This window comes from Parasteatoda tepidariorum, chromosome 4 (assembly GCF_982258835.1).
Source record: "Parasteatoda tepidariorum strain Cologne lab strain chromosome 4, Ptep-v5.0, whole genome shotgun sequence".
NCBI classification, from domain to species: Eukaryota; Metazoa; Arthropoda; class Arachnida; order Araneae; family Theridiidae; genus Parasteatoda; species Parasteatoda tepidariorum.
In genome coordinates this window covers 16,378,047-16,389,482 of record NC_141758.1, presented here as the reverse complement: position 1 = coordinate 16,389,482, position 11,436 = coordinate 16,378,047, and the positions used below count along the sequence as shown (strand labels likewise).

Sequence of the window (11,436 nt, the reverse complement as noted above, 5' to 3'; positions counted from 1 at the left end):
AAAAACAAAAGAAGAACAAAAACTCTCTCAGATTCGCTAATAGTGAAATCCCGCCCCCAAGGGCCGAACGATTCTTCAAAATCGTGCCTACGCCTCCCCCCTTTTCCACGCATCAATTGTCAGGTTTTCGCGGGATATGTTCCTTTCTCCGCCTTCGCTTGGTGCCAAAATTGACCGCTGGGGGGCGACAGTGTACGGAACGAGTGAGGGGGAGGGGCCATTTTGTTGGCGTCTTGCAGTCGGCTTAGGAATATCCGATGTGTAGAACTTATCACCTTCTTCAACCGATATCACCATCGTCAGCTGAAAGTTGATCTTCGATTGCTTTGCTCTCGCTAGTTCTTCAACGCTTGCGGCTCTTTTTTTGTTTGTTTCGTTTTAACTATCCCCTCGAGCAGACGATAATTTGCATTTCTCGGAAATGGATGAAGAAAACGATTTTATAGCTGAGTACTATTATTGCAAAAAAAGGACAAGAGAAAGATATCAGTTTTTCTGACGAAAGTGTTTCTTAAAAGAAATCGTTTGCTAATATTTAATACTGATATTGGAAATAGAATAAAAATGAATTGATAAAGATATATGACTTAACACCATCATTTGCAAAAAAATGAATGAGAGAATATTTTACAAAAAGAACTGTGATTTGATAAAACTAACTTGACTGAGAAAATAAAAGATACCTTGATTTTTCTCGAAGCTATTTTAAAGTTCCTCAGATTTTCGAACTTGTATTTCTAACAACGTAAGCTAGTCACCATTAGTTCCTCACACCTATCCTTGTTTACCATGCACCTACGTATACAAATATTGAATTAAGAAATTTTTGGAAAAGAAGCATCAGATACTGATAATGACAATTTATTCAGTATCAGTATCAAGCAACTGATACATTTTTCTAGTCTCTCTAAGAACCAAACAATCGTCCTGAGTGGTAAAAGAATAAATGCGATTCGAGCCTGCTGATTTGGGACCCGGGATGGCCTTTCACCCATTCCTTCTGGGTCCGGGATCCCGGATGCCCATGTCCCAGTCGGACTTCAGCATGAGCTCAATCCTAACCCAACCGCACTACCTGACGGCGGCTCTTCAGAGTTTCAACCCGGCTCTAGCGGCCGCTTGCTACCCGCCACCCCCGGGTGCTGCCGCCGCGCTATTTCCGAAGCCACCACCGCCACCCCATCATATAACAGCTGAGGACGTTTTGGGCGCTCATTTGAGGGGTGGACCACCCCTCCGACCTTTAGAACCTGAAGATGATGGTATCAAGGATGATCCTAAAGTGATACTTGAGTCCAAGGATCTGTGGGATAAATTCCATTCTCTGAGTACTGAAATGATCGTTACTAAATCAGGAAGGTAGGAAAGATTTCATTCTATTTCTATGTTTTGTTGGAATATAGTTTTTATATCGTTTTTAAGATAAATGAAGAATAGTCTGCTTTTTAAGAAATCGCATCAATATATTTTGCAAGATATTATTAAAGCAGACGATCTTGCCATTTATTTGCTAAGTTATAGAAAATAAGAATACTTTTTATTTTTTTAAAGGAAAGTATTTTTGGTTTGTTTGAGTGACCCTTCCCTACGTTAGATTTTCTGTTTGTTAATAAAGTAACTTTTTTAGATATTTTTTTCACTATTACAAAAAAAAATTAAAAATCGTTTGCTTTTCAAAACTTATAACTATTTAGTAAGCTGTGATAAAAGCAGACGATAATTTATTATGCATTCTCCTATTTAATTACCAAATTATTTATTTATTTTTTGAGTGACTCTTTCCTGCTTTTTATTTTTCGTTTATTAAAGCAGTACTTTTTTTTTCATTATTACATTTACTGTAAAGTCAAACAATATTTCATATAAATAAACTTTTTTATTAGCGAACACAAACCATTTTTAAATACAATTTTCGTAACTAAGCAAGGGAGAATTAGTATAGACTTACAGAGCTGTCAAATTTCTACGCTTTTTAGAAAAATTTCTTTTCGTCTATGTTTCTTCTTTAAATCTCTTCCTTTTAATTTCTTTTTCAAAGTTAATGTTTTAATACATTATTCTTTGCTTTGTAAGTTTGATTTAAAGTTATTTTCTAAGCCACTACGTGAGAATGATTTAAAAGTTCATATGTTCATTACTTTGTTCCCATTAGTTCAAAATATTACCTGCCAACTATTTCGCATTTTGTAAAATATTTCACAGAGCGGTAGACATTTGAAAACAGAAGCTTTCAGAATTTTTAGCAATTTTGCCAACATTTTAAATGTCTCATCATGATTTAGCTAGAACAAAGTGGCTTTGCATATGAACTTTAACCCTTTCGCGCCGACTGTCACAAATACGTGACAGCATAAGATCGTAACAATCAGGGTAAAAATATAAAACTGGTAATAAAACTATTTCTTTAGCAGTTTATTTGTAGGCGGAGTTATAATTTTTTGATTTATTTAATTCACCATTACTTTGTTCAAAATAAAACTATTTAGTTATACTTTGAATTAACATTGATTACATATATGATTAAACTAACAATAATTAAAATAAAAGCAAAGTAAGTCTGTCAAATTAGTAACGACTACATTTAAGTTACCGTTTTTTATTTAATTGCAACTTGATTCTGATTTTGTACGAATGATTTTCTGAATCACCCGTCCCCAAGGGGTTAAAATCATTTATTGCGTTGTGGTGTGGAAAGTAAGCTTAAATGGATAAAAAATAAAATATAAATTTAGCTAATACTAGAATAAATGTTAACAAAAAGCGTTGAAGCTTAGTAATCCTATATTACATTACTTTATTCCAACTTGTTCATATTACATTCATTTGTTTCAACTCTCTTATGGTAAGGCTTCTAAAATGGTGGTCAAAATATGAAAGTTTAACCTCTAATTGTCTATCATTCCTTAAAAAAAATTTTCATTAAGCGTAGCAATAGCATTTCTTTTGTTAACGCATCGATTCTATGTGCATATTTATTCTGCGGAATATTAGTACTTTTAACATGACTCAAATTTTATAAATTTTCCAACTTTTTCTTTTTTCTAAAAAAAAAATTCCCTCTACTCAGGCAAAATCTTGGACAATAAGTTTTAATACTAACCATTTATTTGTAATTGCACTTTGATGTAAATTATTGATTCAAAGTCGTGAGTTTTCATATATCGTTGAAAAATAATGAATTAATAAGGAATGAATAAAAGGAATAATAAGGAATGAATTAATTCCTTTTAATTCTATGAAAATGATAGTGTTTAGTTTAATTAATTATTCGAATGTATTCTAAGCAGCGTGGGGACTATAAATATCATATAAAATGAAAAACCTTCATTTTTTTTACTTTTATCGATCAGTAAGACAATAGTTCAAAAGATAAATTTATCTATTATAGATTGTCAACCATTTGTTTGCAATTAGGCATCGATATAAGCGATACATCGATTGATCATTAGTGACGTTTTGATATACTGATTATAAGGGTTTATTACGTTTAAATCCGTAAAGATGATTTTCCATGCATTCTATTAATTTATTTAAGCATTTTTTGCATTGTTAATGTTTTGTGAATTAAGAGACTGCAGAAGCTTAACTGAGTGTAAATTTTGTAACATTTTTTAAAGTGGTATTTTAATAATTTTTTTAAAAAATTCTGCAAGTGGAGTGAGAAGGAATACAAAACAAGTTTCTGTAAAAATTACTATTTTTCGAAAAGGATTTATCAACTGCGTATTAAAAAAAAACGTAATATTTATTTTAACATTATTCTGAATGTTTTAAATTATATTTCAATTGTTTCATTTTAATGTAAAACAATGTGTGAAACTAAACACATATATGATTAACTATACTCAATACTTGCTAACTTCTTTTTTTTTTTTTTTCAAAATATTTTTGAAATTCATGAGATTTCATATATTTCATGTAGTTTCCATATTTGCACACGGATTTAAAAAGTATAACGATTTGTTTTTTTTTTTACTAATATTTTTTTTTTATCTTAATTTATTTTACTCAATTGTTCAAGTCATGTAAATTTTTCCTCAAAGTATCCTTAGCTACTATCATCTACAGTCTTTGAGGGAAATTTTTCTTAGTGGCAGCAACTCTTACGCTTTAGAATGTAAATCTCGGCAGTGCTACTAACTTTCTGAGCTTTATTAAAAAAATGATTCTAGTGGAACCTAGGTTTATGTTTTAATTTATCATTTTTTATTCTTTTAAATTTATTTTCCACACCACTACAAATAAATGATTTTAAAGCACGTATGCAGCGCCACTATTCCTGTTGTGAGGTTTTTAAAATGGTGGCAAAATTACCAAACATTCCGAAAGCTTTGGTTTTTAAATGTCTACCACTCTATGAAATACTCTGCAAAAATCGTAATAGTTGGCAGGCCTGTCCTGGCTCTAAAAAATTTCGCCTACCACAATAAATTAAATATTTAAAACATATATATGCAAGACTTACTAGTTATTCAAACATTCAGATAAACTTTTCTAGAGGTATCAAAATTTGTATTTTTAATCGCTTCGTAGCAATGTTCCATTTTTATAACATGTCTCCTTTTCAAAATGTTTTGGACTGGTAACTCAAATCTTTCATTTTTAGCATTTACATTTTTAAAAAAAACTGAGTATTCCTATCAATCAGAATTTTATAATTCAATATCATGTTATATGCATTTTGCTCCGAATTCAAACGGCTGTGGCATTTTACAGAGATGCATACCTGCTAACTCTTCCGGATTTTCCGGAAGATTTTATTTTCATATTTAAAGTGGTAGCAATACTCAGGTTATTCCAATGAACGTTTTGAATTATAATGATAATTATAAATGAGTTTGACCACCACTACATATACATAATTACAATAAATATATGAAAGCATAATATTCCTTGCGCACGCGAACTTCAACTGGATCAAAATATAAATATATTTTTGAGTCAGATTGTTTTTCGTTTATTGTTTTACAACCACTCTGAAAATCCATTCTCGGAAAGAGTGCAGGTATGAGAGATGCCAACTTCTTCGCATTCGAAAAAGAAAAATTTAAGAAACGGTGGAGAGCTACAAACTGCAGTTAGCAAATTTTCGGTTAATTTGCTAACTTTTCGAGACTCAATACGGTTTAACTGTAACAAAGTGTGGTGTCACGTAAGCCTTTGGATTATTTAGAAGAGGTTGTAAGAAACCTATAAATGAATTTTACTAAACCAAGAATCATACATTAAAAGACTACCACAAGAAAATATTGATCCGTTGTCGGGAGCAAGTTGGCATCTCAGATTTTAAAGCAAAATTAGTATTAGTAATTAGTAGAAAATTTTCATTTAATTTAAATTCTAACCTGCTTCCACTTTTACCATAAATACACTTTTACCGTTTGTGCCAATTATGAGTGCGACAGATTAACGGTTAAAATATGGCTCTTATTTTAATAAATTTGATATGAAGTTTTTCCTCATACTACTAAATATTAATAATTAAAGCATTCATATAAAATGTCGTTTAATGATTTACAACCAAATGTCTGCATGATTTAGGTTCTAATTCTTCCAGAAATCGGAGAAACTGCCATCCCTGAAAGCAATTGCGCTTTAAGAGTAGGGCTTTGTGATAGGAAACGGAGAAAATTTTTCCTGATTTGGAGTCGGAAAAACATGTTCAGCCACAACTCCGGTTTCATAAGAGTTAGGTTCAAGAGTTGTTGAGAAATTTGTTGATCTTATAAAAACTATTAAGAAAAATATTTATAACTAGTATTTAATCCAAAATATTACTCATGAATATTACAGCAATTATTTAAATCAACGGTTCCCAAAAAATGTTCAGCTGAACCCTAGCGTTCCGTAGAAAGATCGCAGGGGCTCCGGGAATTCGGACTTTTTTTTTTTTAACCAGAAATTAATTTTTTAACTTTTAATAGGTCAATAGAATTACCTCTCATTTATTTAAAATTTCCGTTATTTTTAAAATGTGAAAAAAAATTTAAATAAAGAACATATTTATTTCTTATTCTATTCATGCATAAGTATTTCTCATCGAGCTCATAAATTTAAGTTATAAAATGACAGGATTCAAGAATTGTTTTTCACCGATAACCATACTAATTATTTAAATCAGTTCTTAGAAAGAAAAAAAAGAAAGAGATTATTTTATCTGTGTCGAATATTTCTGTATTTTACAAATTCTACTCACTGTCTAGTCTTTCAATTCATGATTAAATATTCTGTTTTTTAAAAAGCTCTTTCTACTTTAATACTTATTTCATCAAAACTTTCTGAAATCATTCCTTAACGTGCGAGACAGATATGGAAATTGCTACCCCAAGGAACAATTTTTTTTCTACCATAACACGAGATTTTTGAACGAATATTTAAAATTTTTGCACCTCCAATTTCGAATCTGCAATAGGTTTCTCTCTAAATCCTGCAGCACTTATGCATTTCAATAATATTTTACTAACCTGGGTTTTTTAAAAGTTCATTCAAGGAAATATTTAATAGCCCCACTTCTCCTGTACGTAGGGAGTGGTAAGAAGAGGTCAATAATATTTTTCTGTTTATCATGCGATAAGTTAAGACTGTTTTTCGAAGGCTCCGTCCTAACATGAAATGATGCTTTTTTTGCGAATAATATGCTATTTTTATAACTGTTGCAACTGTTACTCATGACTGTTAGGTTAAGTTTTGTCTATCTAAAGACAACGCTGTTAACGCTCATTTTCAAAATGGCACTAAATATCACAGTTTTGTGAAAATGAATAACATTTTTGGTCTAATTTTATAATATTTAAAAACTTTCTCCAATGCTGCATTACCTGGGCTCATAAAAATTTTCCAAAACTGAGAATAAGGCAGTGATTTTGATAATTTTAATCTTGGTGGGAAAAAATTGTCAAGTTGGCGATTTTTAGGAAAAGTTTAATAACTTTTTAAATATTTAAGTTGTTGTCTGTTCTAAAGCCCAGATAGGTCCTCACTGCAATATTATATAGTTTAATATCATGGCATTGCTTCAAGTAAAAGGGGCTTAAATTATGGCTTCTTTTTATTTTCCGGGGCGACAGAGCTTCAAAAAACAGCGTTAAGGTCATATGTTGTCCGTCTTAAGCGTTATTTTCAAAGGAGTATTATATACATGTATATAAACCTATATTCTCTTTAAAAACTTGAACATCCATGCAAAAAAGAAGAAAAAAGAGCTTAAATAAAAGTACCATTTTGCAAAAAATCTGCAGATCTCAGAATAGAGCTAATTTGAAATCAACACACTGAAGTTGAGGAATAAGATGACGTGTTTGTAGGAATTCAACAAAATTTGTTCCCTAGTGCTATGCATTATTTTTAGAAGCATTTTCTGTTCGTGTCAATTTTGCAATTTACATGAATTTCAGTTCCTAACTATGTAGAAATACTTCCGTACGTATATCAATTTTTTTGTTTTGTTTTAGGGATAACTTTTACATTCTTGAAATTACAAATGTTTTCCTGATTCTTTTTTTTTTTAATTATTATTATTAAGAAACAATACTATAACTTGATATTCAAACGCACTCTAGAAAATGTGAGGCTTTTGTGAATGATATTTTCCTGTTGTAATGAACTAAAATCGACATTTTTAAAACTTTTCGAATTTTAATAAGACTTTTGTCACAAACAGGGTTGCCAACTACAATGCTTTTTTCAAAATATTTTATAGAGTGTTCAGCAAATAAAAGCTTAAAGCTTTCCATGTTTTTGTTTGATTTTGGAAATGTTTCAAAAGCCTCGAAATGACGGAGTCGGAACTAAGTTGGTGTTTCAGATGAACTTTGAAAATCATTTGCATGCAGTGGTAATAAAAATTAAAAAAAATAAATAAATAAAAATAAAAAAAAACTTTAAATCAAATTTATAAAAATACATTACATTAAAACATAAACTTAGATATAAGAAGAAATGTTTCAAAAAAGCGTAGAAAGCTGGGGGCCCTGAACATATCAATTTGTCTATCTGACCTTTTATACTGTTTAAATTATTAAATCGTGGTGGACAAAATTTTATCAATTCTAAATAGTTTGATGCAATAATTTTGCTATCTATGGAAAGAAATAATTTCCGAATTATAGAAAATTCTACAGTTGTTGGAAAATGGACAATGCAACGCATATTATACCCATCGCTTGCTTCAAAACTGTCGTCTACAGTGCGCAACATAAAAAGTGGACCATCTTGAATAACTTGATCCTAATGATGGGATTTTCACGTTCTAGGACTCAATCTTAATGGTTCGAGGATCTCAAATATGCTAATTAATTAGTACGGACGATATTTAAGTTACGAAATCAAACACAAGAACGTACTTGAAAATTTAGACAGAGTTAGCTCTACCGAGGATTTAAAATTTTGCTTATATGCGGCTCTCTCTCTCTCTCAAAATAAACATACCTTTTTTCGATGGATTCTGATTTCTGAACCTGAAAATATAGGGGGAAGCCGTGATCTGGGAAATATGGTCTCTTTAGTTTGATCAGAAGAGCGGTTCAAAGTTTGGACCCCTTAATGTAAATTTTATTTTTTTGCGTATTTCGCCATACCTTAAGAACTTTTTAAACGAATTCAAAAATTTTTGAACACAATAATCTCGCCATACCTGGAAACAATTTTAAGCGAGTCAAAATTTTTTCCACTTAATTATGAAATTCGATTATCTTTTGATAATTCCACGCAAAAAATAAATTCTTTTTAAATATTTTTTATTATCTTATTTAATACTAGTTAAAAAAATTTGAATTGTGAAGTATAAAATTTTTTAAGTCAGTTTACAGTGTGTAATTTTAAATGGCAAAATGCAAAATTGGAGCGAAATTGGTTCAATGCTTCTAAGAAATCGAACTTTCAATATTGGACTTTTGTAAAAGTCGACCGATTTCGTTCAAATTTTGCATTTTATCATGTAAAATGACATGCTTCAAAATTAAGTAAAAAATTGTATACCTTACAATTCAAAACATTTTAGGCTAATACTAAATAAAATATCAAATATTTAATGTAATTTATTTTTTGAATGGAATTATCTTTGGATAGAAAAATTTTATAATTGTGTGCAAAAATTTTTCAATTCGCTTAAAAAGTTCTCGAGATAATGCGAAGTACGCAAAAATAAATAAATAAATAAATAAACATTAAGGGGTCCCTACTTTGAATATCTCTCCTGACCAAACTATGGGGACCCTATTTCCCAGATAGCGACTATCCCCTATAATTTGGGGTCAGAAATCCGAATCCTTTGAAAAAAGGTATGTTTATTCAGTGAAAGTACGTTTTTGCGTCTGATTTCTTAACTTATAATTTCGTCTGCTCAATTGAAGGTGTCGGAGCCGTGGTGGCTCAGGGGATCTAGTATTCGCCTCTCAATGAGGTGAACCGGGTTCGAATCCCAACCACGGCTGGTCGATACAAATTTAGCACCCGTCTGGCACCAAGCACAGTGCTGACGTAAAATAACCTCAGTGGTAGACGGATCATGGGTTAGAGTTCCATTGCCGTCAGACTAACCGTGGGAGGTTTCACGGTTTTCCTCTCCATGTAACGCAAAGGTGGTTTATTTCCATTGAAAAGTCTTCCACGAAGGCAATTGTTCTCCCAAAGCTTGATTCAGGAATTCCCTTGTCTTCTGGATTGGGTTAAAAAATTACAAGGCTATGTAGTTGAACATTAGTAGTCATAAATCCAAAATTGTTCAACGACTGTTATAAAATGAAATTAAAGATGTCGATATTTGAAACAGAGCAGTCAACAATCGCGTGTTTTGCAAAATATTTTACTGAGTGCTATAGAAAACGGAAGCCTTCAAATTTTTTGATCATTTCGCCAACTTTTTACAAGCTTTACCTCTAAAAAGCTGGAATAAAGTTTTGAACGAACTTTTGAGTCATTTACATATGGCGAGGGAATTAACTTTGACTCAAGTATACGAAACAAAGAATAATACAAAACATAAAACAAACAAAACCACTAGAAGAAATCTTTCCTGAAAACGTAGAAAATTGGCAGCATATGCATATTTCAAATTGGGAAAATAGTTTAAAAAAATATTGAACAGTGGAGATTAAAATTTAGAAAAAACTACGCATTACTTGAAAAAAAGAAATTAAATTCTTGAAAGATATAGGTTATAATTTTTTCTTTTAACCTCCGAGATTTTTAATTCAAATAAATTTGCCTAAAACTGTAATTCCGCTACCACTTCATGAAAAAATCATTCTTAAAAAGAGTGAAAATTGGTAGCTATGATTTATTAAATACAGGGCAGTCAACTTTCTACGCTTTCTGTGTGGAAAATTTCTTCTGGTGGTAGCTGCGTTTATGTTTTAATAAATGGTTTTTTAATTTGTTATTTTGATATAAAGTTTTTTTTTGATATTATAAAACAAATATTACTTAGATTACTTTTAACATAATCACATTTATGAGATCTAGATTTCTTGGAAATTCAAATATTTTTTTAACATTATTAAATATATCATTTAGATTATTTTTTAACAAATCACATCTGGGATCGAGATTTCTAAAGGTATTAGAAATTTTTTTTAATTATCATAAATATTATTTATATCATTTTAAACCCAATTATATTTGTGAGATTATCTAGCTTTCTTTGCTATTCATTTGCTATATTTTTTTTCAATTATTATGTAATAAATATTTTGTAATGTATTTATGTAACATCTATATAATTATTTATATCTTTCATTTCATAAATACTTTTGTGTAAGAATATTTTTTTAATTCTTATATAATAAATATTTTATATTACATTTATATATTTATTTATATCTCTTATTTTTTAATTATTATACGATTACTAATGTTTAGATTATTTTTAACTTAAACACATCAGTATTAAGTGGTATTCATGCAATATTTTTAATAATTAGATAATAAATAATATTTAGTTTACTTTTCACGCAATCACATTTGTAAAGTTTATCTAAATTTAATGGGCTCTGAATTTTTTTTTTAAATTATTATAAAATAAATATTGCTTAGATTCTTTTTCGAAACATTCGAATTTGGATCAGTTTTGAGAACAATATTATTCTACACGCTTTAAGAGCTTTTGGAAATGGTCTTTGAATAAGGACGATGACCACTCTAAAAGAATAAATAAATAAAAAAATTGACGTGCAAAAAGAATAACACATCGAACGCGTGATTATTATTTCTGGAGAGATAATAATACATTGTCGAAAAACAATCAATACATACATTTTATTATCGCTTTTGTCTCACCCGACTGATTGTAAAAATGTCAAAAAGATAATCTGACGATTCACACTTCTTATGGGCGATCGGGTGATTTTCGCCTCACAACTATATTACACCTAAAGCACTGAAAAAAGCCTATAAAAATCCATAAATTATTGGAATATAGGTGTAAAATCCATGATGCAC

The 11,436-nt window shown here is 30.2% G+C and overlaps 1 protein-coding gene across 1 annotated transcript in view; it reads left to right on the top strand.

Moving 5' to 3' along the window:
• The first annotated feature begins 259 nt into the window (after window positions 1–259).
• The window catches only part of LOC107450980 (T-box transcription factor TBX3-like), a 99,630-nt gene continuing 88,453 nt past the window's right edge, over window positions 260–11,436 (top strand). Inside the window, 1 exon segment of the mRNA NM_001323825.1 lies at window positions 260–1,359. Coding sequence (NP_001310754.1) covers window positions 947–1,359 — 413 coding nt within the window. The 5' untranslated portion in view covers window positions 260–946.